The 27,964-nt window shown below is 39.8% G+C and overlaps 4 protein-coding genes and 1 long non-coding RNA gene across 5 annotated transcripts; 3 read left to right on the top strand and 2 right to left on the bottom strand.

Moving 5' to 3' along the window:
- Positions 1 to 366: 366 nt before the first annotated feature.
- On the top strand, positions 367 to 15,082 carry LOC126631164 (WAT1-related protein At1g25270-like). The gene is made up of 7 exons (XM_050301320.1): positions 367 to 877; positions 1,021 to 1,080; positions 13,638 to 13,754; positions 13,870 to 14,125; positions 14,250 to 14,408; positions 14,525 to 14,676; positions 14,783 to 15,082. The coding sequence occupies exons 1-7, from the start codon at positions 669 to 671 to the stop codon at positions 14,952 to 14,954; spliced, it is 1,125 nt and encodes a 374-aa protein (XP_050157277.1). The 5' UTR covers positions 367 to 668; the 3' UTR covers positions 14,955 to 15,082.
- A 4,465-nt stretch (positions 15,083 to 19,547) lies between these two features.
- Positions 19,548 to 21,079, top strand: LOC126631504 (probable dolichyl pyrophosphate Man9GlcNAc2 alpha-1,3-glucosyltransferase; the record flags this gene model as incomplete). The annotated part of the gene is made up of 3 exons (XM_050301623.1): positions 19,548 to 20,081; positions 20,198 to 20,305; positions 20,506 to 21,079. Coding segments are annotated over 3 exons (816 nt in total), but the record flags the coding sequence as incomplete, so codon positions are not given.
- Positions 21,080 to 21,512: 433 nt separating this feature from the next.
- On the bottom strand, positions 21,513 to 25,642 carry LOC126631161 (uncharacterized). Its single transcript, XM_050301317.1, has 5 exons — positions 25,202 to 25,642; positions 23,429 to 24,365; positions 23,205 to 23,300; positions 22,453 to 22,589; positions 21,513 to 22,060 (listed from the first exon to the last, which is right to left on the bottom strand). The coding sequence occupies exons 1-5, from the start codon at positions 25,435 to 25,437 to the stop codon at positions 21,901 to 21,903; spliced, it is 1,566 nt and encodes a 521-aa protein (XP_050157274.1). The 5' UTR covers positions 25,438 to 25,642; the 3' UTR covers positions 21,513 to 21,900.
- On the top strand, positions 22,802 to 23,291 carry LOC126631170 (uncharacterized). The gene is made up of 2 exons (XR_007626261.1): positions 22,802 to 22,952; positions 23,106 to 23,291. It is a non-coding gene; the product is annotated as an uncharacterized LOC126631170 (long non-coding RNA).
- A 1,037-nt stretch (positions 25,643 to 26,679) lies between the features above and the next one.
- LOC126631169 (basic blue protein-like) lies at positions 26,680 to 27,499 on the bottom strand. Its single transcript, XM_050301324.1, has 2 exons — positions 27,319 to 27,499; positions 26,680 to 26,995 (listed from the first exon to the last, which is right to left on the bottom strand). Exons 1-2 carry the CDS (start codon positions 27,497 to 27,499, stop codon positions 26,802 to 26,804), a joined length of 375 nt encoding a protein of 124 aa, XP_050157281.1. The 3' UTR covers positions 26,680 to 26,801.
- Positions 27,500 to 27,964: the final 465 nt, after the last annotated feature.

The raw sequence follows: 27,964 nt of genomic DNA, 5'->3' as shown, positions 1-27,964 counted from the left end.
TTGAGGGACCATTGCTACAATTTACTCTTCAAATTATCATAGTTCACCAGTTCAAACATTAAGATTGGAAAATGGACGAGTTGACAATCCATCCATCACAAAAATCTATGAAACCTTCCTGTAATCTACGAAACTTTAATATGATACTACGAAAAACTAGAGAGTTGTTACACGTCGTAGAAATAACTGTGACCGTCGGTATACACGCACAATCTTTAAGAAGAATTCACTTTGCATGGTTCTTTCAACAGTACAAGTGGTCCGACACTTAATATTGAACCCTATCCTCAATATACACGCGCAATCTTTAAAAAGGAATTCACTTTACATGGTTTTTGTTGAGGACCATATAAAGTGTTGTACTTTTTCCTATTACTTCAATGAATATGCAGAAGAGAAGTGCAAAATGGGCAAAGACGAAGGCTTTGGAAGTGAAGGACGCACCGATTGACGCTCTTCCACCTTTTTCTCAAAAAAACACTACAAGTGGTCTGACACTGGAAAAGTAGAAATAACTGTGGTTACTGGATGTTATGCTTCCTCAGCGCTAGCTAGCTAGTTCTCACGAGTCCAATTACTCTCTTTTCGGAAACGTAGAAAGGATTTGAAACTCGGTTGGGTTAGCAGGATGTCTTGGAGAGAGAGAGAGAGAGAGAGAGAGAGAGACGATGGGGCAGAAACTGATGTATTGCAGTACTAGTATAGTGCAAGGGTTGAAGCCAGTGATGATGATGGTGGTGGTTCAGGCGTCATATGTAGGGATGAATATATCTTACAAACTGGTAGCAGAGGTTGGAATGAATTTCACCATCCTCGTTGCCTACCGTAACATGTTTTCTGCAGCCCTTATGCTTCCTCTTGCCCTTATATTTGAAAGGTTCGTCAATGATCATGATCGATCTCTTCGAAATTAATGTATGATAATATGCTCTCTCTCTCTCTCTCTCTCTCTCTCTCTCTCTCTCTCTCTCTCTCTCTCTCATTTAGCTAACTATTCTTATTTAACTTATAAAATAACAGGATGAGGCCCAAACTTACCTTAGGTATCCCGTTTCAAGGTTTTATCTCCGGATTATTGGGGTAAGAATGCTAAAACATATTCAAAAGTTATTGATTTCCCTTTTGTGCTTGTTTATTAATCACATATCCTACTCTTTTTTAGGTTATTTTATATTTCCAAGCATGATATTTTATTTTTTGTTCTTTTATAAATACCTCCGAGATAAACAAGAATTTCTAACATAAGTTTAGTTTGATGTGTTTTAGTCAAGGTTATAGAAGAAGTTGGGCGCTAGTCATGTGGCAAGCTGAGGCCTAGCGACTAGACAGCTAGGCGGAGCCTTGGTGGACTAAGCAGATTTAAGTAAATGTATTATATATTTATAAATAAATTCATATTTATACTTAAAAAACGCACATAATTACATTGAAATATATAAATTGCAAAATAAAATGTCATATAAATTATAAAGTATTAGAACATATTGAAAACATAGGGAACAAACATATAATGAGTGTTCATCCAAGTATTCAACAAGTTTTTATATTTTATTGAAAAATTCAAATACAAACTGAAGGCTATTGATTTTTCGTCTAAGTGAGAGTCGCGATGTAGGCGGGCTAGGCGGACGCCTAAGCTGGACTAGACATAGTTTCTTAATTTACAAAAGCCTAGAGACTAATCGGGGCAGTGACCAGCTGCTTAGCATTTAGACGGAGATTTTAAAACAATGGTTTTAGTTATAATTAGTGTATTTCTCTTCAATTTTTATTTTAGAAAATTTCATTTTAATCCTTAAAAAAGATGAGTTTTAGACTATAACCTTGTGTAAGATTAAAATCCAATTTTAGTCCTAGTACATTTAATCATCTCATTTATTAGTTATATTTTGATATTTTATTTATCTCTTTATTCCTATTTTAATGTATTAATTACATTTAAATTTAATTTTCATTTAATTTATCATAATATATTTTAATGTCCATGTCTACATTTAGACAACTAATTTTTTTTATTTTTTATAATATATAATCCGATAACAATTTTGTATGTTCTTCATTTAGGTACATTAATACATTTGAATATTTTAGTATATCCATCGAGACAAACATATAGGTACATTAATTCATCGATACAAACATATACATGCATTTCGGTACGTACATTTTGGTACACACATTTGAGATTTTTTTTAGTACAACGATATATTTTACACAAATGCCCGGGGGGGGGGGGGTTCAACTAAGTCACACAATAGACAACTTAATTTGGTATTGAATACGCCATCCACGAGATTCGAACCTAATACCCCTCATTTGAGTATTGACTTTTAGGTACATTAATTCAATATACTATATTTTGGTACGTACATTTTAGTATTGACATTTAGGTACATTAATTCAATATAATACATTTAGGTTCATTATAATATATTTTGGTACAATCATGTAGGTACAAATATTTCGGTACAAAAAAAAAGTCAATTTTATATATTTCAGCATAATCATTTATGTACACTTATGTATTTATATATTTTTGTATCACATATTTATTTTAATATTTTCTCATTTATGTTCATTTATAATTAAAGAACTAAATATGTGCATATTAATAAAATTAAATTTTAATGTGGAGAGATTAAATAAAAATACACATTAAATAACAAAAATTGAATATAAATTTTGATAAAAGTACACTATAAGGGAATAAATTGAATATGTAATCTAGCACTAGATTTTTTTTTTAAGATTTTAATCTTTTGCAAGAACTAATTGTAGACATCGAAATTTCGGTAAATAAATGTTGACCGATAAATCAAAGTGTCAACGCTCATGTATTACATAAATTTTACACATAACGTGTGACTCGACGAAAAATTTAAATGAGTTGGAAAAGTCATCAAACAGGACACGTGTCAACACCTTGCAGAAACGACTTATTTCATCTGGGATATTATATTCAAAATTAGGCCTTGGAAAATTCTATAAATACAAGCCCATTTCATTCATTTGGGAAAGGAGAAGGAACCAAAATCATTAGGCAAAATTCGTGAAGCTCTGAAGCTCTGAAACTCCGAAGCTCTCAAGCATCCAGGTTCCCGAAGAATCAAGAAAGCTCTCTTCGTTCTTCGTTCTTCGTTCATCGTTCATCCTAAGATCAAGCCCAAACAGCCTTTTGGATCAACAATTATCCACTAATTCAAGATCAAGCCTCGACGGCCCTTGAAGAAAGTGTTCTTCGTTCTTCGTTCATCGTTCTTCCAAAATCAAGCCCCAACGGCCCTTTGGATCAACAATCATCCACCAATTCAAGATCAAGCCCCGACGGCCCTTGAAGAAAGTGTTATTCGTTCTTCATTCATCGTTCTTCAAAGATCAAGCCCCAACGGCCCTTTGGATTAACAATCATCCACACAACGGTTCATCCTAAGATCAAGCCCCCACGGCCCTTGGATCAACAAGCAACAATTCTTCAAGATCAAGCCCAAAAGCCCTTGAAGATCCGCTCATCACCGTTATTCAAGATCAAGCCTCAACAGCCCTTGAAGAAACACTCATCCCCAAGATCAAGCCCCAACGACTCTTTGAAGATCCGCTCAAATCCACCTTCGAAGATCAAGCCCACGGCCCCTTGAAGAAACTTCCAACAGTTCATCCAAGATCAAGCCTCGACGGCCCTTGGATCAACGAAACATCCACAAATCAACACCTTACGGAGATCGAATCAGAGGATCAAATTGGAGAGAGATTGTAACCCAAAATCATCAAAATACAAATATTTGTTTGTGCACGTTGTTCTTGTCTCCTTCATTTCGGGAATTTTCGTGTTCACAAATTTGGCACGCCCAGTGGGACTATCTCTACCTCTCATCTATTTCTCCGTTCAAGGAATCCAAACACACCTCAAAGTCAATGGCATCAAGCAAGGGACAAGCCGTTCTCGCAACCACTGAGGGAAGGATCCTAAGCACTTCTGCCGCAAATGGACAATCCATTGGTGCCACAACCGCTCCTCAACATGCCACTTCAAAGTTGGTGCCGCTAAAAGAGCAAGGGGAGTATTGAAGGTGTGAGTCTGTCATCAACCTGACCTCGCTGAGGGCACCAAAGCATGCTGCTGAGGCACACAAGATGACATCCCAAAACAGCCAACGACGTTCTTCGTCAGCATCTTGGATGTCTAAAGGAAAGTCACGTCTATTGGTTGCACAAGTCATGACCATCAGCGTTACCTCCATCGAAGAACAACTGGCTCAAATGAATGAAGCGATCGCAAGGCTAACACGGATTGTTGAAGAAAAAAACTTGCAAATCGCTGCACTCGTCAGCCGACTGGAGCCACAGGACGACGAGAACCCCTACCCAGAGAATGATCCACTAAAGAGAGGAGATGACGAGGAAGAGGAGCCTCAGGTGGAGAAAAACGATGTGAAGCTGGAGCCAGACCAAGCAGCGGCACTCATGGGATCTCTTTTTATCCAGCAGCTGCAGAAGATGATCACCAACACCATCAAGGCACATTACGAAGGGAGCTCACATACCTCATTGTTCTACTCGAAGCCTTACTCCAAGAAGATTGATGCCCTGAAGATGCCAAGGGGTTATCAACCACCAAAGTTCATGCAGTTTGATGGAAAAGGAAACCCGAAACAGCACGTTGCCCACTTTGTTGAAACTTGCAACAACGCAGGGACCGAATGAGACTACCTTGCCAAGCAGTTTGTGCGCTCGCTGAAAGGAAACGCCTTTGAGTGGTACACGGATCTAGAGCCTGAGTCCATCAACAGTTAGGAGCAATTAGAGCAGGAATTCCTCAACCACTTCTATAGCACCCGCCGCACTGTGAGCATGCTAGAGCTAACGAGCACAAAGCAGTGGAAGGACGAGCCAGTCATTGACTACATCAACAGATGGCGCACTCTAAGCCTCGACTGTAAAGATAGGCTCTCGGAAACCTCTTCAATCGAGATGTGCATCCAAGGAATGCAATGGGGTTTGCAATACATCCTTCAAGGCATTAAACCACGGACCTTCGAGGAATTGGCCACTCGCGCCCATGACATGGAGTTAAGCATCACCCATCATGGGAAGAAAGAACCAATCGCTGACTACAAGAGTGACAAAGTTGTTGGGCCAAAGTTGGAGAAGACTGCGTGGAAACCCACCAAAGAAACAATGACGGTCAACACAGCTCCCGTCAAAATCTCCACACGAGGCAAGGCGAGTCAAACCGAAGCTTTTTGTGATCAAGAGATGCGTAGACGCACTTTGAAGGAGCTTGAGGAGAAGACTTATCCATTCCCCGACTCTAATGTGGTTGCCATGCTGGATGACCTGTTGGACAATAAGGTGATCAGTTTGCCTGAGTGCAGACGGCCGGAAGAGATAAATCGTACCGACAGCCCAAGATACTGTAAATTCCACCGCTTCATCAGCCATCCAACGGAAAAGTGCTTCGTACTGAAAGATCTCATCCTGAAGCTAGCATAATAAGGGAAAATCGAGCTTGACCTCGAAGACACGGTTGCGGCACACACTACTACTATCGTGTTTGGATCACTTGATCATGTGCCTCTCCGAAGCATGCATGACCATTCCCGTCAATGTTCAAGTCACAAGACACCTCCTACACAACCATCACCGGGGGCAAGCAACCAAGATGCATCTACTGGTGATAAGAAAGGGTGGACATCGGCGACCTACAAAAAAACGAGGAAGCCAAGACCACAAGCCACAAGGCCAAAAGATGAGCCTAAACCCGCCCCTCAAACTTCAGTCTTCGAAAGGCTGAATTGTTCAAAACCTAGAATTTCGGCACTTGATCGCATCAGTGGTCGAGACCAAACTTCCGTCTTCAGAAGGCTTGAGCCGCCAACACTGCAAAGGTCTGTCTTTGAAAGGTTATCAAAACCCAAGAAACAAAGCGGCACAGCTAGATCTCCTCCACAACGGTCGGCTTTGGACAGACTTGAAGAAACTAAGAAGCCTTCTAGAAACAGGAAGACAACGCCAAAGGGAGAAAAGCTCGACAGTCTAGCGGGAAAATACGATGTTCAAAGCTTGATTCCTTCAAGGATGAAGTGCCAAGCAACTTTGGAAGTCGACACAAAAGGACCACTGAAGGTAAGGAGGCGCACCATCATCTACACTGGCCAATCTTCACGGCAACAAACCCAAGAGGACCGCACTGAAGAGGAGGCCTAAGAAGACAAAGAAGACGAAATCCTGGAAGAAGACGTCACTTCCGGCTCTGTCAACTCAAAATCTTCACCTCAATCGCTGGGGGCATGTTCCAAAAACATGCCAGTCAAGCCGAGTGAAGTTGAATGATGGACTTATGTCACTCCGAAAAAACTGCACAAGAAGCATATGTCTTCTCCACAAGTTCACCAATGGGAAATGGGGCAAAGTAGCTCTTGTTCACCTCCAGAACAATGTGAAAGTGTTGGAGATAATGAAACTTTGACACGAAGATCATCCATCCCCATCACGATGCGTGACATCTTCCCAGAAGACTTTTTCAACTACTCAGTCAAGGCTCCTTGCTATGAAGATTGCGAGGAACGACTCTCTCAGATCGCTTGACGAACCAATGCTCCTTGTTCGCACGAGCCTAAACTGCACGAACCAATGCTCTTTGTTCGCACGAGCCTAAACTGCACGAACCAATGCTCATTGTTCGCACGAGCCTAAACTGCATGAACCAAAGCTCATTGTCCGCATGAGCCTAAATTGTAGGACACAGGGCTCATTGCCTGCACGAGCCTAAACTGCGTGGCACAATGCTCCTTGTCCGCACGAGCATAAAAGGTGACACCAACGCTCCTGGTCTGCACGAGCATAAAAGGCAACACCAATGCTCCTGGTCTGCATGAGCATAAAAGGCAATACAACACGCTCCTGGTCTGCATGAGCATAAAAGGCAATACAACACGCTCTTTGTCCGCACGAGCATAAAAGGCGACACCAAAGCTCCTGGCCCGCAAGAGCATAAACTGTGTACGGCAAAATCATCATCAAAATCATTGTTAAATTCATCGCTCATTTGAACTACGTCATGACTTGATCCCTCCTCAACTAAGGGTACGTAGGCAACTTGAAACTTCAAAACTTCAAGTACAGTCACATCACCAACAAAAAAACACACAAACACTTTGAAGAATAAAAAGCAAGTTCAGAATATGAATACTTTATTTCTTTAAAGGAATGATTTGGTTACAAAGCCGTATTACAAAGGTGAGCATCACACCAACGTCACCTCCGAGGAAAGTTGTAACAAAAGGCACTACACAGCATAAACTCGCTGCAGTCTTTTGCACAACCCCACACGGTAAAAAATGACGTACTGGAACAAACTCCAAGCAGTAACGGCAAAGAGCCCACGACAAGCACCAAGGTCAATGTGCACATCAACGTCACCACCGAGGAGAGTTGTGACCGAAAGGCATCACGCAACGAAGTCTCGCTGCGGGCTCTTGCACAGTTCCACACGGCAGCGCACCACCGAGGGAAAAAGACTGTGAACAAAAGGCACTACACAGCAAAACCCTATTGCAGTCTCTTACACAAGCACTACCACGTCTCTGGAAGCTTCGTGAGGTCCCGGCATCATGCTTTGTCTTCTCAAAATTAGAAGATTCCTTTCATCACATCAAAATAAGGAATAAAGATTTTATTAAAAGTTTGATGTTATTAAAAAAAAAAAATATATATATATATATATATATATATATATATATATTAAAATAGGGTCTTTCTGGCCGGTCCAAAACTCTCTTCTTTCCAAAACCAGCAAGCCCAGGTACGAATCTACCCAAACATATTCGCAGGCCCACCATACGGTCACCAATCTGCGAGCCCATCTACTCAGGTCTTAGCAGCTGAGGAACACAACCCAAATGCCATGTGCAGCCCATGCTAATGCCAGTTTCTCGGCCCAATATGAGACAAACCCAGCAGTTCAGCGCCCTCTTCCGTGCTCTCATTCTTCCTCGCTCGGGCCTCCCAACTCCCAAATCAACTTGTGGCAGTGCGAAAAAAACCCTTATGCAGCAGCAGCAGCGACAGCAGCAACAACAGAACCTGCATGCTTCGCGTCAACTTGAACCTGAAATGGGTGGCGAAGACAGCCCGTCAACTGCTGATAGTCATGGCTCTCGTGCGAACATGAGTATTTATGGTCAGAATTTTGCAATGCCAATACACCCGCCAAACTTTGCTTTGATGACACGTCCTTCAATTGTAAGTGTCAGCGGTGCAACAGGTGCAAGTGGTAGTGAAAAGAAGCAGCAGCAGCAGCTACAGGGTTCAAAGGCTGGGGTTGAAGTATCCCAAACTTTCGCCATGTCTTTTGCTTCCTTAAATGGTGCTACCGTTGCTCCTGGCATTGACCTAACATCAATGAATCATGCATTTCTCCAGAGCCTTCCAGATGTTGCTAGGCACAACTATCAGTACATGGCTGCGCAAACTGCACAACAGAAGGAGAATTATCGTGTTCCAGAAGAAAAAAAAAACCGGAGGAGGGGATTCCTCTAATGTGGAAGAGGAAAGAAAGGCCATGACGGGGAAAACTTCATCAACTGTTGGACACTCCATTGCTTTTTCCAGGCCAGATGTCACTGATACATATGGTTCTACAATACCGGGCAACAATGTGATTGATAGTTCAGCAAGAGCTGTTAACCTCACCTCTACTCGTGTCCGATCGTCCAGTTCTGCTATGCCAGCTGCTGTCATCCCTGCAAATGCACCGACAACCTTCTCCTCAGCCTCAAGCTCCTGGCTTCACCTTGCAGAGCACCAATATATAAATATATATATTTAAAAGGAGTCATACCCACTGCACTATGCTGCACACCTTCAGAATCATGCTTCTATCGGCCACAATGTGGAGGGTGGCTCCCATTTTCAGCAATAAAGAATTGTGGCCCCCTTAGTCCGAACAGCAGCGGCATAGAGGGTGGTTCCTTTTGAAACTTTGGCAATAAAAAAATTGAAGGATCCCAAACCCATTACAGAGAAAGCAAAATTCCCCACTAATTATGTTGGAGCACTCAACCCCAAATAATTCAGACACTGGAAGAAAGGAGACAAACCAATATGGAAAGAAGAAGAAATGATATTAAAAAAAAAAATGGTGAAATCTTGGTGGACAGCACCATGCAAAAAAAAAAAGAAAAAAAAAAGAGTTATAAAGCTTTCGGTGCATCAGGCACCATCCAAAAAAAATAAAAGGGCGACATAATTATTGCAAAGAAGAAAGAAGAGGTGCATCAGGCACCATTCTGAAAAAAAGAAAAAAAAATAATATAATAATAATATATAATAATATATATTTTTTTTAAGGATGGTGAATCTGAACACCACCAAAAAAAGCAAAAGAAAAAAAGGGTGGGTGTGCGTATGCACATATGTGTGAGTGTGTATTATATATATGTACGTGGCAAAAAAAAAAAAAAGGGCGACATAATTATTGTAAAGAAGAAAGAAGAGGTGCATCAGGCACCATTCTGAAAAAAAGAAAAAAAATATAATATAATAATATATATATTTTTAGGGATGGTGAATCTGAACACCACCAGAAAAAAAGGGTGGGTGTGTGTATGCACATATGTGTGGGTGTGTATTATATATATGTACGTGGCAAAAAAAAAATGTACACTAAATGAAACAAAGCTCGTTTATTGATTTCTTTGGAAAATTACAAAGCGAACATATACATGAGTAAAATTAAAAAATAAATACATAAAAAAAAAGAGAAAGCCTTCACGAAGGTTGCTCACTCAGCGCCTCAACACTCGGCGGAACCCCAGGAGGAGGAGGCATCAGAGGTTGATCATTTGGCGCTTCATTACGCGGTACAGCCCCAGAAGACGAAGGCAAATGTTGTTGGAACAAACCCACAAACCTCTAATGATCAAGTAAAATCTGACCGTCAGATTCCTGCATTTGGCCAATCTTCCTCTTCATGTTTGTAGCATAGTTATGTGCAAGCATGTGCAACTGTTTATTCTCATGCTTGAGCCCTCTAATCTCCTGTTTGAGACTCATCACTTCTGCCGCCAATGATTCAACTTGACGGGTTCGAGCAAATAGGCGTTGGGCCATATTAGACACAGAACCTGCACACTGCACACTAAGAGCCAGAGAATCCTTAACAGCCAACTCATCAGACCGTTTGGAAAGTAGTCTGTTATCTTTGGGAGTGACAAGGTTCCGGGCCACCACCGCAGCGGTCATATCATTCTTCATCATCGAATCCCCAACGGTAAGAGGACCAGTAAGGGATATGAAGGATGGGTGCCATATGTTGTCTGGAGAAGGCGGGACTACCTCTTCACCAAGGTTCAAATCAAAACGACGGTCGGAGGGTCCAGACATTTTCAAAGGTGTTGAAGAAAGAAGAGGTCGGACAAATTAAGATCTTAGAAGTGCAAGAAGGGAGTTTCTACAAGCGAAAATTCAAGTGTGCTTTGAAACGAACTGCGTGCCTCTATAAAAATCAACACTCGACGGGATTTCAGAGATCGAAGAGGTGAGCTCAGAATTCGAAGAGGCCAATTCAAAAAATCAAAGAGGCAAGCTCAAAAATCGGAGAAGCATCTTGCTTTTCCAGACGCGTCAGCACCCGTCACGCGCAAACTCAGCTTTGCAGAAATCACGGGCAATTTGTCGAAGCGCCGATCCCAGATATCGAAGAGGCGCCAGTCTTTTTAGCCTCGTCAACACTCGTCACACGCAAACTCAGCTTTGCGGAAATCACGGGCAATTTGTCGAAGCACCGATCCCAGATATTGAAGAGGCGCCAGTTTTTTTTCAACCGCGTCAACACCTGTCACATGCACACTCAGCTTGGTGAAAATTACGGACAATTTGTCGAAGATTTCTGATGAAGAAGAAAAGCGCATGAAGCTATACTGATCAATCACTCAATAGTTGCCGACACGAGTGAAAGAATAGTACCTCTACAGGTATTAAAGAACTTCCTATAACTGTCCACCTTCACCTTCCATAGCAAGGCAGACATACAGAACCTTTTTTCATCTCCAAAAATGATTTCCCAACGAAGCCTTTCAAGTCACTCCGTGTTCCTTATTCTTTGGGGTACCTCTGCAAGCAAATGACTCCAAAGCAAAAGTATCTCATATCACCAGGGTAGAAAGTAAGAGTATCTCATATCATGCTTTTTCCCTGTCCTTTCCTTTGTCTTTGTTCTTACCTACAAAGACAAGGATAAAGAAAACAATATGCCGGAACCTCTACTCAAACTCGGGTAAGGAACCGACTGCTTGGAACCTTTCCCTGATTGCCTACCTAGCACTGCTCTCGAGTACTCGTCTCCCACTGCTGTTGTACTTCCAAAGAAGCTGCCATATCTGCCTGAAGAACAGATAAGGCAAGTGAAAATGATACCTTGCAGCACGTGAAGATAACGTGCAGAAGAAACAAGCAGAGAAGAATGCAGCCTGCACAGTCAACTCAGCAGAAGGAGTCTGAGATGAGGAACTCGAAAAGATGCCACATCTGTCTGAGGAACAGATAAAGGAAATGAAAATGATACCTTGAAGCATGTGGAGACAAGTGAAACAAAGCACGTGCCGATTCATCCGCTACTTCTTCAAAATCAAAAGTATCTCATATCATCAGGGTTGCAATCACTCTGGACGATGAACTCGTTTTGACCTTCAAATTCTTGGGTCGACTTACTAGGCGTTGTGGGCTGCACGTGCCGATTCACCACCCTTGAATCAAATCCTTAAAGATCAAGTCACCAACTGGAAGAAGAGCTCATCAATATTGAAGATCATACCGTTGACCAAACTGCTCAGGTGTGAATTAGAAAGATTGAACAGAGTAATAAGTCGTCACCTTCACCTCGTGCCTGCTTGTCATGTGTTCGAGTCAACCTTCAAGAATCAAGCCTCAACGGCCTTTGAAGAAGTTTCCAGCCAAATTCAAGATCAAGCCTCGACGGCCCTGGAGGAAATCACAAGTCCGATTCAAGATCAAGTGTCTACCACCCTTGAATCAAAACCTAGTTCAAGAATAAGCTGTGGAAAATCAACAATTGGAGGAATCCAGAAAATCCTCCAACCCAGTTCAAGATCAAAGCTGTGGAAAGTCAACAAAGCGCAAAAAAACAAATACGTGCCGATTTATCCACTACCAAAGCCAAAGATCATCTACCACATGAAGCTCCTTGTGGTCCAATTTCAACCTTCAAGATTAAGCCTCGACGGCCCTTGAAGAAATTTCAAACAAAAGTTCAAGAACAAGCCTCAACGGCCCTTGAAGAAATCTCAAGCCCAATTCAAGATCAAGCCTCAACGGCCCTTGAAGAAATTTCCAGCCCAATTCAAGATCAAGCCTCGATGGCCCTTGGATCGACATCTACAATAAGGGACTTCAAAACGCATCTCCTACACGCGACAAGCACATGTATACAACGCGCCTTGAAGTAGGGGCATTTGTAGACATCGAAATTTCAGTAAATAAATGTTGACCGATAAATCAAAGTGTCAACGCTCATATATTACATAAATTTTACACGTAGCGTGTGACTCGACGAAAAATTGAAATGAGTTGGAAAAGTCATCAAACAAGACACGTGTCAACACCTGGCAGAAACGACTTATTTCATCTGGGATATTATATTCAAAATTAGGCCTTGGAAAATTCTATAAATACAAGCCCATTTCATTCATTTGGGAAAGGATAAGGAACCAAAATCATTAGGCAAAATTCGTGAAGCTCTGAAACTCCGAAGCTCTCAAGCATCCAGGTTCCCGAAGAATCAAGAAAGCTCTCTTCGTTCTTCGTTCTTCGTTCATCCTAAGATCAAGCCCAAACAGCCCTTTGGATCAACAATTATCCACTAATTCAAGATCAAGCCCCGACGGCCCTTGAAGAAAGTGTTCTTCGTTCTTCGTTCATCATTCTTCCAAGATCAAGCCCCAACGGCCCTTTGGATCAACAATCATCCACCAATTCAAGATCAAACCCCGACGGTCCTTGAAGAAAGTGTTATTCGTTCTTCGTTCATCGTTCTTCAAAAATTAAGCCCCAACGTCCCTTTGGATTAACAATCATCCACACAACGGTTCATCCTAAGATCAAGCCCCCACGGCCCTTGGATCAACAAGCAACAGTTCTTCAAGATCAAGCCCAAAAGCCCTTGAAGATCCGTTCATCACTGTTCTTCAAGATCAAGCCCAAAAGCACTTGAAGATCCGCTCATCACCGTTATTCAAGATCAAGCCTCAACAGCCCTTGAAGAAACACTCATCCTCAAGATCAAGCCCCAACGGCTCTTTGAAGATCCGCTCAAATCCACATTCGAAGATCAAGCCCACGGCCCCTTGAAGAAACTTCCAACAGTTCATCCAAGATCAAGCCTCGACGGCCCTTGGATCAACGAAACATCCACAAATCAACACCTTACGGAGATCGAATCAGAGGATCAAATTGGAGAGAGATTGTAACCCAAAATCATCAAAATACAAATATTTGTTTGTGCACGTTGTTCTTGTCTCCTTCGTTTCAGGAATTTTCGTGTTCACACTAATGTTCAAAAATCCCTTTTTATTTTTACTTTTATTTTTATTTTAACTTCTGTATATGTTGAATTATTGCAGGTCAACAATGGCACAAAACTTTTATATAGAGAGCTTAGGCTTAACATCGGCAACATATACCGTAGCCTTCAATAACCTTATTCCAGTCATCACGTTCCTTATAGCATTATGTTTTAGGTACGTACTTGTACAGAAGTAATTAATCAATCAATTAAACGGCATTTTCAGATTCGAATATGCATGCAGAGTTAGACTAATATATATGAAAATTCGGGTTAAAATTAAATCTCAGAATGGAGAGGTTAGCCCTTGGGACACACGCGGTGAGGCCAAAAGTTGTGGGTACATTGGTTTGTATAGGAGGGACAATGATCTTCTCCTTCTACAAAGGCCACGAGATTGTCATTTGGTCGACGGACATAAATCTTTTACGAAAATATTCCCACAAAAACAGCCACTTCTTGCACAGAAACACTCGCACTCAGTTGCTGGGCTCCGTCTTAGCACTCTGCAGTACCATCTCCTTTGCACTGTGGCTGATATTTCAGGTTCAAATTAATTAATTAATTAAAATATATATAATAGTAACCAGCCATGCGTTCATAAATTAATCCATATGATTTGTTTAATATTGTGTTTTAATAATTAACTTGGTATATACATACAATACAGACAAAAATGACTAAGGATTACCCTTGCCAGTACTCAAGTACGGCCCTGATGTCCATCATGGCATCAATCCAGTCCACTGCTTTTGCCCTTTGCAAGGAGAGGGACTGGAGTCAGTGGAAGTTGGGCTGGGACATCAAACTTTTCACTGCACTGTATTCGGTAAATATGACTGACTAATCTCCATATCCTGCCTTATCTCTGTATTTAGCTTAGCATCCTCAGTTTGTCAAGACTATAGCTTGAGCTGTTCCACACCTGTGTTTTATATGATGCAGGGAGTCGTTACTACTGGATTGGTACTTACTCTGACCGCATGCTGTGTACGCATGCGAGGGCCGTTGTTCGTGTCAATTTTCAACCCACTCGGCCTTTTGCTGGTGGCCTTAGCTGCGATGTTGTTGTTAGATGAAAAGTTACACTTAGGAAGGTAATTTACTATGCCCTTTTTCTGGTTAAATTAAAAGGGAGAAAAATAGAAAACTGCATGAGAAATATTTTTTAATTAATATCTCTATATTTTGTATGCACTGCAGCATATTAGGAGGGGCTTTAATCGTCTGTGGATTATATATGGTTTTGTGGAGTAAAAGTAAGGAGCTGAAGACGATGACACAACAGCCACCACCACCACCACTTGAAGAGTCCCATTCTATTGACGTGGCAAAGTCGCTAGTTAGCGGTGATACTTGTGATGAAATCAGTTAGTTTTCCGTTAAGAGAGATTATGTTAGTTTTCTGTTAAGAGAGATTCTGTAGCAACTCTTGGACAAAAAGTTTGTAATGCTCATTTAGTTGAGCTTAACGTGAATGATAAACAACTCTCTCCTCTACAATCCTTCATTTCTTTTCTTCTGTTGTTCATCTTCTTTTCTGCTTCTTCTGCAAATTAATGTCCAAACCTTCATACGTTAACAAATCTCAACTAGTCGAAATTAATGTTCAAACCTTCATAAAAAAAAAAACTAGAACTTTTGTTTACAAACTTTACTAGGAAATTTTGGTAGAATGACAGAATATAAGATTGATATGTGAACCAAGAAAAGCCCAATCTGTGTTTTAGTCGTAAGCGCAGGCCCTCCTATTCAATTCAAGACACGAGTCCTCCTAGTCCTTTCACTGGGGTGGTTCGGTTCGGAACGCCGAACTGAAAAGTATAAACCGACCACCGAATCGATCCCTTTTCGGGACGGGATTCCTAAAACCAAACTGAACCAAAATTTGGTATTCCCTATTTCAGTATTTTCGGATTTGTTTTGAATTTTTCAGTATTATTCGGTAAACTGCGGTGGTGGTGATGGCCGAAAGAAGAGTCGAGAGGGAGGTGAGTAAAAGTAGATAAGATAAGGGGTAAGTCGAGTCAGTGGCGGAAGCTGATTCGCGGTGGCGGCTGCGATGGCTGAAAGGAGATTCGACGAGTGAGAGGTGAGTGAAAGGAGAGGAGAGAGAGGTGTGAGTCCGAGGTGAGTGAAATTGTAAGGATATGAGAGAGAGAGAGAGAGAGAGAGAGAGAGAGAAACAGTAAGGAGCGACATTTGGTGGAGTTTCTCGCTCTCACATTCATCAATAGCGATCGAATTTGTAATCTATGAACAAAGGCACCTCTTCCATCTTTGAATACTTGCAGCGAATGCTTTGCTCAAATTGTGTTTTAGGCAAGTGTGCCAAATTACCATTTCAAGATTCTATGTGTACCAATTCTAGAATCATACAGCTTGTTCATGCAGATGTTTGGGGTCCAGCTCTTATATGTTCTGCAAGTGGTTATAGGTTTTATGTCATCTTTGTAGACGAGTTTACCAAATATACATGGTTGTATCCACTGAAAAATAAATTAGATGTGTTTCACACTTTCGTCCAATTTCAAGCTTTAGTTGAGAATTTATCTGGTAATAAAATTGGTACCATAAGATCTGATTTATGGGATGAATTCATTAGTTCTGAGTTCAAAAGTTATCTTTTCCCTCATGGTATTCAACAACAATTAAGTTGTCCATACACACCACAACAAAATGGTTGTGCTAAGAGGAATCACAGACATATTGTGGAAACTGCTAGAACACTTTTGATTGCTTCCAAGGTTTAGAGGCCATCCTTATTGTAGTCTATCTAATTAACAAAGTGCCTATAGCTTATACATCTTCTCCATGGGAACAAGTTTTTCTGAGAGCCCCGGATTATACTACTCAGGGTTTTTGGCCACAGATGTTTTCCCTTGTTCAAACCCTGCCTCTTCAAACTTGGAACCCAAAAAGCAAAATGTGTGTGTTTATTGGTTACAGCTAGGCTCACAAGGGTTACCGGTGTTTGGATCCTCTTACAAACAGGGTATATGTTTCTAGACATATTCAATATTATTAGTGTTCAGTTTTCAGAAATAATGTTCAGTTTCAAAAATAGTGTAGTACCGTTTAGTTTCATTAAATAAAGTTATGGATGAATTGCGGTTAAGATAAATTTAGCTCAAACCATTTTCATTCACACATCATGTTAATTTCTACTCTTTGATTTTTTACAATTCACTTAATTCGACGATCGAAAAGGAAAGGTGTGCCAATATCTTCAATCTAAAATAAATATTAATAAATAATTAATGCTATCCACCCAATTTGAACAAAGCTTGGCTGCTTAGAGCATCTCTAAAGGAGATGTCAAAATGTCTATATAAGCTATAACAGTAAAAAGAAAACCACATTAATGTTCTCCAACTGAAATGTCAAATCCTATGTGGCGATAACATGGATTGGCAGCAAGACAGTTGCTGTCAAAATTGACAGCAGCTTCTAACTTAATTATTAATGTTTTTTATTAATTTTTTATTGGTTTAATCATCATTGCAATTAATGTTGTTGTTGTTCACCCGTTTCCCTTTTATTTAATCGAGATAAGTGAACGATCTCCTCTTGTTAAAAAGAAATGATGATTGGTCCGGATTTTATAATTATTAAATAGCTTTTATTAAGTTTTTATTAATTTAATCATTTATTTTATAATATAATAAAATAAGAATATAATTTGACATATCAGGTAGATAATAAAACTTTAAAAGATGTTAAAATGCTACATAGGCTGTCAAATTTAAATTTTATGTTCAAAATTTGATATCTCATTTGGAGATTGTCTTAAAAATAAGCAGAAGCTCCTACTCTCACTCACTAGCAATTTGACAAGTGTCTAAAAAAAAAAATTGAACTAACAACTTAAACTCTTGTCAAATTGTTATTGGGTGAGAGCATGAACTCTTGCTTATTTTTAAGCAGCCAAATTTTGTTTTGCAATTTTTATTTTACCTTTTACACGCACTTAGTTAAAAAAAAAAAAAAAATCCTCTTCAATTTATTCGATGTTACCGATTAGAGCCACACATGTTTGTAGATTTTACCAATCGGAGCCAAATGGAGTTCAGCAAATTCACCGTCCATTAGATCGTAACCAATTGGAGGTGATGATGGCGCTTCTGGTGATTAGCAACTGATTAGGTCCAACTGGAAGGGATTGGGCTGCTTACAGTTTATGAGGAAGAGGAGATGATACAGCGGGTCTTGTCCTCGTCGTGGTTGTAGTTTGTGTGGCGGCCCTGGCGGCTGTAGTGGCGGTGTGGTTGGGATTTATGACCATGCTGATCTCTGCTGGCAGTGGGTGTGGGTGTTCGTGATTGTCAGTTGATTGAATTGATCGGCGTTCCTTCATTTCCTTTCTCTATTGGCTGCAGGTCACGTGTTTGCGTTTTGTCCCCAATGAAAGAAGTAGAGAAAATGGGGAAGAGCTCCAAAAAGAAGGGTAATTTTAGAAAGGGCAAGGAAGAAAAGCTGATTGTTGAATCTGTTCGTGGCTAGAATTTCTGTCAGGATGTCTCCTAGCCGACGAGCACACAGCTCCCCGAGAGGTTGGCGCCGATTGATGCTTTCTGTCGGGCTTCTACTTCACTGACGGGCTTGTCGGGTAAGGCTGAAAGAGAATGACAGAGTTAACTTTGAAATGTGCCTTTGTGGGGCCTTAGGTGTAGGCCTTGGGGCTCACAATCAAGATTAATTTTTAAGTGCTTAGGCGTGCCACTGCCATCTTTCGCATGACAGATGTAAAATGGATGTTGAGGTTTAGTTGCACATATACTCGAGAGGTCATGTTAGTTATGACAGGTGCCTTTGTGGGGCCTTAGGTGTAGGCCTTGAGGCTTCCGATCAAGAACTAACCCAGTACTCGAATATATGATGTCTGTTTTATTGTTTGCAGAAGTGTTATAATCATTATACTTCTGATTATCCAAGCCCGCAGAGCAGAATGAACCCAAATAGGTGCCTTTGTAGGGCCTTAGATATAGGCCTTGAGACTTCCCATTAGAATCCCTTCTATACTCAAACGTTATACTATAATCATAATATAATAGAAATAAAACTAAGAAATAGATCGATTACTTGTTCCCCAAGTAACTTCAGACTTCTTGTTATCAAAGCTTGTCGTGGATGGGTTAAGTCCACATAAGGTTTTTTTTTATGCCTTGAAGCCAAAGACTTTTAAATGATCAATCTTACATGCCCAAGAGCTTAGAACTTAGATCTGGTTTGAACTATGAAGACATATTCAAATCGGATTCAAGAGCTGAGGGAGTCTTTTAATAGTCTATCTTACTAGAAATAACTTGAATACAACTTGAAGTATACAACATATTGCTAGGCTAATGAATGAAAAGACAAAAACAAAGAGGGTCGGGCAAGGTTTAATCTTGTCAGGCAAGGCTGATCATCTTACAACTTCCTATCTTTGTGGTTTATCAAGGGGTTTGAGAGCTTTTAGAAAGGGGGTAAAGAGATGAGTTTACAGAAAGAAATCAATACTATAGCAAGCTTAGGACAAGGTAGCTGAACTATTACAAAGACTTTTGGTGAGGGTTTATCCCGAAATGGATGAAGGCTTGGGCTGACTACAGTTTCGTTTGAAGGCAAATCTGGCTTTGAGCAGAGTTTGTGCTTGTATTTGTTTGTTTGATTGAGTGTCTCTATCTTTGATTTCTCTTTCTTATTTTATAGACACTTCAGTTTGGCCCCTTGTAGCAATAATTTTGCCCGAATGCAGTTTGATGGATGATGACTCATCAGCTATTTACTTGTACTGCTACTGTAAAGTACTTTTGGGCTGATTAGTTGGTTGGTCTATACCACTTGGTCCCTAGGCAAGTGAGCAAGTGGTGCAAATGATCTGCACCTAATCGGGAAAGGCCTTTTCTGCCTTCTGGGCTTCGGCTTTCTCTCCTCCTTTTGGACCAACTCTCTTTTGACCCCAAAGTTTAAGTTTTAATCCTGATGGTGGTTGGTGGTGGTTGATCCACAGGGGAATCACAGCTTCATTCTTGTCCATTGCATTGTTTTCGTTGTTGGTCCGAGTCGCGGTATCGTTCATCCTTACTCTGGTGCTGGAAATCCTCCCAAATATGGGGACTTTGAAGCTCAGAGGCATTGGATGGAGATCACACTCAATCTGCCAATCAAGGATTGGTATCGAAACAATACGGTCAATGATCTCAGATACTGGGGTCTTGACTACCCTCCTCTCACTGCCTATCAGAGTTATGTTCATGGCCTTTTCCTCAGATATTTCAGTCCTGACACAGTTGCGCTTTTCGCTTCCCGTGGCCATGAGTCTTATTTGGGAAAACTTCTCATGAGGTGGACAGTGTTGTCCTCCGATGCCTTGGTGTTCTTTCCTGCAGTTTTATACTTTGTTCTTGTTTACTATGCTGGTCAAAACCCAAGTCGCCGAAGGAGTGACATAGCGTGGCATATCGCGATTATTTTACTTAATCCGTGTCTCATCCTGATTGACCATGGTCATTTCCAGGTTTACAGTTCATTTTTCCATTGCATTCTTCGTATTCGGCATCCATGAAATTTTTTGTGGTTGTTACTCTGAACTGTTTAAATTTACAATCTTATTTCTTATTGATTTTTTGCCAGTACAATTGCACCAGCTTGGGTCTGACTATGGGAGCTATTTCCTCTGTTCTTTCGGACAAAGATCTTGTAGCCTGTGTCCTATACAGTCTTGCTCTCAACCACAAACAGGTATCTTTTAATTCAGTTTTAAATCTGCATAATGGTTGTTTAAGTTTCGTTCTATATTCTTAGCGAATAGCGACAGTTGTATTTCCTCACTTAACTACGGTTTGAAAAATGAAATTGTTGAACTGAAGTTAAATGTGATCACATCTTTGTCTTTCTGCTCGGTGATATCTACTTGTTGAACACGATATGATTTTTTGCGGATGAGTGCATATTTTGCCCCTGCATTTTTCAGTCATCTCCTGGGTAAATGCCTAAGGCGTCGGTATCCACTTCTGGAAGTGTTAAAACTTGGCATTGTGGTCTTAGGAACATTTATTGTTGTCTGGTGGCCATATGTTCATTCAACGGAAGACTTCTTGGGGGTAAGACACTAGTTAATTTTGTCAGCTCGCATAATTTTGAGCTTCTGTTTTTTTCTTTTATTTTGTAAAAAGAATCAAGACATTCTTGGTTTCTTTTGTTTGCGCTTTACGCACAACAGGTGTTCGTTTCCTTATTAGTTTTGGTCACTTGTGCTCTGTCGTTCTTCATGTTGTTTATTTAAGCGTGCATCCTCCCGTCCGGTATCCTTTCCTTTTCGAAGCTTTGGTAATGCTCGTTTGCTTCACCCAGTTCGTGTTTCTTACTTTGTACGCCAATGCAAAACAATGGATGTTGCTTAAAGACTCCAACTTGGTAGATAAAGAAAAGAAGCACCTTTGAAACCTCTGTATTTAGGTGGATCAGGCAGCAAGTTTTGTGAGAGATTGAATGCGACTGCTGCTATTTTTGTAACTCGCATTCTCTAAAGCTTTTTGACGAGCAAACCTCAACTTAATTTAAATTGGGTGCAAAACCTATACTTTGTAGTTGCTAATTAGATACCCATGGCCGATTCAAACAAAAAGTGTATGGAGTTAACTAGCGACGAGAAGAAAAAAGCGACATGTTGTCTACATTAGGAATAAAATTATTTTATTACTCTCAAACTTTTGTCATGTGACCAAAACAGATTGAAACTTGAATGAAAAATTCTAAAATCTAACATTAGGGAGAAATTGGCTAATTATAAAAGTTCAGAGGGATAATCGGCTAAAATTAAAGTTCAAGGGAAAAATCGACAAATGCCTATAAAAATTAAGTTCTTCAATTTATCTCATTATCTCATTTCTCTTTTAATGGAAGAGAAATATTGTAAAAGAAAAGAAATGAAAAGGAAGATGACAAGTGCAAAAGAAAAGACAGTGATTCATCCTTTAGAGCAAAATTACAAAACATGATGACTAGTCAAGATTACAATTGCTTAAATGTGCTTTTCAATACACAACCCTTTTCTTTCTTTTCATGACTCCATCTACTCTTGTAAAACTTTGTGGACAACCTAAGGTTTTACATATACAACAAAACGAAATTAGCTTCGAGAACAGGGGAAACAAACCTGGATCCTTTTGATTCGACCAAGTTGAAAGTAGCAAAAATTTTACAACACCTCTTTGCATGCCAAGTTGACGGGGCCAACGGGACATTGCTTAAGTTAGTTGAGGGGCGTTAAGCCATGTCGGCCTCCATGAACTTGTATGAAGAGAACGGTTCAATATAAGGTCGTCGTTGAAACATCATTCCTTCTTGTCTTCTGTATCATCTTCATCAAAATCTTCGGTGCTTTCAATGTTGTCTTGCTTGACTAAGCTGATATCACCCGCTAGCTTGGCCCTTGTAAGAGAGTGAGATTCTTCGTCATCAGACTCTTCTCCCACTTCATCTGAGTAAGCATACCTATGGACATTTGGCAGTTCAAATCAGCTCAGTCGGGTCCAAGGGAACCCTAAGAATTCTACGACATGAAGGAATTTATCTAACGAGCAATGTCAGTTACAGATAGAGTTCCTGATGTCATGAATGAGGGAAACATTCCATCAATTGCATTAAAATCCAAACAATAATGAACCTAAAAAAGCATGTGGATGCTTGACACTTTGACATGATGATTTAAGTCCGTATACTCTGGCATCTATTGGTTCAATAAGTGACAATACAAATTGCAGAAAAGTTGCAAGCGGATCCAAAGTAAGCAACATACTCTCCGTTGAGGACACCTTATTTCCCTAGCAAAAGGATTCAACTTAAGGATTATATTGACTATATAGGAGTACAAGAGTATAACGCACCGTTGAGAACTCTGAGATGGAGCCCAAAGATAGCAGATCACACACAGCAATGCAAACGCAAGAATATCCCATAAAGCAGTGATGACCCAAGCACTCTGCCACTTCTCATTGAATGGATCTGTTGCTTTAAAGTACACCTGCCAGCGGAGGCTTGTCAAACGTCTAGTAGATATTCAAACCCACGAAGAAGATAAAAATTTGAAAGGATAAGACACAGGCATACAAAGAACCCAAGTTCAAAACCGACAAAAAAAAGCAAGAGAAAAAGTATGCAGCATGCATAATAATAGTACAGTATATAGACACTACACCATACGAGTATCACTTTGTCTGTCTGCCAACATAATCTGCTAGTCTGCTACTCATAATGCCTTCTTTACATTAACCAGACAAAAGGTGGTGATATTTTTCAACTGCAAGATTTCTAGTGTAACTCAGTAACCTCATAATCTTGACCAGGGGGATCTCGGCGCAAAATCAGAAGCCATGAAGGAACAGTGGTGAGTACATAATCATATGCAATCCTATTTAATTTCATATGGTGAATTGCTAAGATTCCAATTTGGCTTCAATTGAAGCCTTGATATGAGTATATTTTCAAATAGACAAAACACACTCAGAATCCTCAGTGTTTGTACGTCAAATTTGTGCAGGTTGAAGATATGAAACACTTGAACAAAATTTTCAAGTAAGCCAAGGATGCAGTAACTCATTCTTTACCTGGACCTAGTTTAAGATAAATAAAACCATACCTCATACACTATCCATGCAACCGAGGCAATGACTGTGACTGCTAATGCATTTGAGAACTTCCTATACATATCCAATTTGACAGAGCTTCTCTTTGCCTGAGAAGAATATATAGTTCAACATTTATAACTGCTATGTTACGGCGAAAATAAAATACAAGTAAAGCAAGAAATCAAGAAACAACAATGCCAATGTAACTTAAATAGAGGAATTCAAAATTGTATACCTGTAGCTGCTCTAGTGTTTTTGAGAGAGAAGTAAAAATCCATAATATCAAAAATGCGTCCAAGAAAGCATCAGGAAGAACTAGAAACAATCTTGCTCTTCCAGATACATCATTGATTGTCCCCACATACTCCGTGATATTAAGCAACTCTGTGGCCAGAAAAAATGTTATTCCAAGGAGAAACACCTTTGAGGTAAGGCCCCCGAGAGTGGGCCGCACCACACCATAACCCATTGAAACAATGAGGATAAGAAGACGGGAAAATGTTTTTCTCACAGCTCCAACTGTGACAACCAATGTTGTAACAACAATTGGCCTCATCCCTGTATTATTAAAATTTACGTAATCAAAATACCAAAGAATCATCTCAAACAACCCAAGAGCAATAACAGCTGTGATGCAGTGCTGAAGTTGCAGAATATCCTTCCAAAACCTCACATACTGAGTGAACCAAATTATTCCAAGCAACACGTAAGCAAGTGTCATAAACACATAAAACTTCATTAGTGGAGCCATTCGACCCGGTAGATAACCATCAGGATTTTTCCACAAAGTCTTCCCGCTCATAGTTAGTCCCTTTAGTTTTGGATCACATGCTACAAAAAACAAGTTATACATCCCAGTTTTTGGGATTAAAATCTCTTGATAATCCATGTTTGTGTACAGGTAGTTCCCACTGAACTGTACATTTAAAACAATAGGCCAATTCTTATCTGTTGCAGAAGGTCTCCTGATGACTTCACCTTGCTTACAACCTTCCATCTTAGCAAGATCAGGAGTGCAACATATAGCTCTTTGTCCGCCATAAGCAGAACCACCGATATTATTCCGATCAGCTGTCTCAAATATTATAACTTGTATCAACCCAGTACTATGCTCCATGTCTGAAAGCTTCTCAGCAGCATCCTTGCTCCTCCAGAAGGTGATATTCTCGAATCTGTTCCACACAGAAATGTCAGAGACAAAAGTGATGATAAAAAAAAAATTTTAGTGAGGAGAGGCAGGAACGAGGGAGCAATGTGCACATACAACAAAACTATGTTGCTGTCAAATAAATCGCACCATGTAAATGTATCGGACTATGAATTCAGTTACATTGTCTGCACAATATAAAGCAGCGTCCTTAATACTTATTCAGGTCCCCGCCAAAAAGAATGATTATGCACTTGGTGGATGGCAATGTGAGGACACTCTGAGACTAAGAAATGATGCTTACAATAAATAAAACTAGAAGATCTACTTCAGCTGCTTCAAGAAAAACTTTTTGTGAATTTAGTTTTGCACACCATACTTTCCGCGAAACAATTTCTAGAAATCCTTCTTTTATTCTCTGTCATGTCCATGGATTCTGCAGGATCATAGTTACACCATATTTTGCATTCATCGTCCATGTCAGTCATCATAAACTAGTGACTTGGTAAATGTAATTGATCATTAATTTGCATCGAAAACGTAGTTGGATGCTACTAACTAAAACCCAATGTTTATACTAAACCCTTCATTGAGAATGTTACTATACTGTACTAAATTTCCCCACTTGTGGTCCATCCCACATTCAGATAGATTGAAATAAGCTTTACCCCCTTCATAGAACACATTTTATTGGCTACAAAAACAAAAGTAGAAATACCCAAATCGATCACCCACTTCAAAATTCAAAAATCTAAAATCTTGCACATGTCCAACATTACAAAAACCCAATAAAATTGAACGAAGCAAATTGTACACAGGTCTAGCAATAAGCTGAAAGAAATACAAATGCTAAAGCATTACCGAATGTAAGAACGGGCGGAGAGAGTGGCGGCGATGCCTTCGCTGCCGCCGGAGAGAAGGTTGGCGTTGCCGACTTCTCTGAAGGTTTGGTTGTCGTAGACGTGGATCGAGGCGTTTGATGGGTTTGGAAGGAATGATAGCAGGAGGAGCAGAGACAGCGTCAAGAAAATGCCATGGGTAATGCCGTTGCTTCTTCTTCTTCTCCTCGTTGCTCTAACCTGGATTGTGAAATCCATACTCTTTGGAGATTGGACTCGTTGAGCTCTGGCGTTTGAGGTTAGAGAGAGAGAGAGAGAGAGAGAGAGAGAGAGAGAGAGAGGAGAGTTGGTGAACTGTGAAGGGTGAAGGGTGAAGTGAAGGGTGAAGGGTGAGTGAGACCTAAGTAATGTGTCGATGATGGATGCAACTGCTGATTGCTGTCGGTCAGGCTGGAGGTGGTTACGCACCACATTTTGGCACGTAACCGGAATTAGAGAAATTTTTAATTATGACGGGAACACGTGATACACAATAAGTTTTTATGTAAGTAGTTAAAAATATTTTTTGTTTTAAGTTTAACACATATATCTTACTATTTATATAATAACACGTGGTGTATCATATGTGTGCTAGTTACACTGAAGAATCTCTCCTCAAATTGACGGCTAACCTGAATTTTATTTTTCTCAACTATTTTCCACCCTATTTGGACAAGCAAAATAAATAATAGCCAGCCTTTGTAAATTTTTTTTTTGTCATATCTATTTTTAACCATTTGCACAGTTTCTTAATGTTCTTCACCGAGGATCCGAGGTTGGAACATGATTGATGTTGAATCCAAAGGATCTATTGCTGATAGATGCATTGGCATCTCATCCCTTTGGTAGTAAGGTAGTAGCACACTAAATGTGCAATTACCGTGCCCTCGTTGTTTGGAAATAGGTAATGGTTACTCATTCGTTGAAACAAAATATTAGTTTGGTTGATAGGGATCCCGAAATTTTTTTTTGTTCGAGGAATGAGACAGACTGAAGCATTTCTCAAGAACAATAGACTATGTTGATGATGGCGGTGGCGACGAGTTGACGACGGTTATATTGTTACTGTTGCGGAGATGATGTGTTATTGGGCCATTGCACGTAGGTGGAGAAAAGGAAAGAGAAGAGGGTAGGGAAGAAAATGACCTTTTTTGCCTTTTGAAGAGGATCACATGGAGATTAAACGGAAGACTAGATGACAGTTACGAAAATTTAACTGCGGGGCGAAACTTAACCAATTGTAAGCGTTTATTGGAAAATTTGTTAGAATTAGAATACAGGAATAACACTGGTAACATCTTACAAGTTTTAGGGGTAAATTGACTAATATTATTCTATCCAACAATGCATATGTTTCTTTTCCTTTTTTTTTTCCATGGAAAAATACAAATTTTGTTGGAAACGTAGAAAAATCAAATAAAAAGAGAGATTGGTCATGAAATACGATTCAGACAACAAACACAGTTCACTAATTTTATTTAAACTTAAGACATTGAGTCAAGGTTTTTGCCTCATACAATTCTTAATATATTATTAAAGCAAGACATTATTATTATTAAAGTAATTAATTATTATTAATATTATTAATTAGCAGTGACTGCTATCTTTTGGCCACGATCGCAGTGGCCAGGAACACCGCAGATGAAGTAGTATTGTCCTCGCGCAAGTTTGATTTCATTGTTTCCCGGCGGGAATTCTTTGCCGCTGGCTGTGCATGTTTTGTAACCATTTTCATCTACCAATACCACATTGTGCAGGTCCTTATTGTATTTGAACACTGCAAATACAACAAATGAGAGCAAAAATGAAAAATAAGAGAGATGCAGAAGATATATATATATATATATATAAGAAAAAACGCACAAAACGAAACAAAAAAACCATTTCAACTGGTGCACTTTCGAAATTGTGTTCGTATCAATTCCTCTAGATTTCTTCCTCTATCTCCGCCTCTCTTTTTAATTTCTCCTTTCCTCAATATCCTTTTCTCATACGTCGAAAACAAAAGGTAAAAACTAAAACTAAAACTCAAAACGAAAACAATTATCAAACAAACCCGTACAAATATATAAGTTGGCGAGAAGTTAAATTAAAATTTACCCAATGTATCATCGGCAGCAAAGGTCTTGCCCTTGGTCCAGTCCTCAACGTTGAAGGTCCAGCCAGCATCATCTCCGACGATGAAGGTTTTGGCATGAGCAATCCCACCATGCAGCGCCATGCACAACCCTATCACTATTACTGCGGTAACAACTGCACTGCCTCTAACCTGAGAAGCCATTTTCTGACTGTTGCAGGTCGAAAAATGACAGATGGTAAATGTAAAAAGAGTAAAGATGAATATTTTTACAGTAAATCGGACAAGTTTGCATACAATTATGTGGTTTTTGTTCACTTTTTATAGGTGAATAAAGATGAATAGTATTACAGAAGGTCAATCTGGAATTTAATGTTTTAAGATTTTGTAATGATATGATTTTAATTTATTCCAAATCACATTTAGAAATATAATATTTATTTCCTTAGAGAAAGATATGATTTTATTTCTCTCGATCCACCTATTGTACCAATCTCTATATTAGAAATCCATATTCATTAAAAAAAAAAGGTAAACCCTTAAATACATTTTCACCACCGGAAAATACTAGGGAGATCATATTATTAAACTATATTTTGTAGACTAAGTGACGCGTCGTTGATAGTTGGATATTTTTTATAATAATTTAAACAAGATAGTACTATCCAC

Source organism: Malus sylvestris, chromosome 8 (genome assembly GCF_916048215.2).
Source record: "Malus sylvestris chromosome 8, drMalSylv7.2, whole genome shotgun sequence".
Taxonomy (NCBI): domain Eukaryota; kingdom Viridiplantae; phylum Streptophyta; class Magnoliopsida; order Rosales; family Rosaceae; genus Malus; species Malus sylvestris.
The sequence above is the reverse complement of the archived record's forward strand: the minus strand, read 5'-3'. Positions and strand labels throughout refer to the sequence as shown.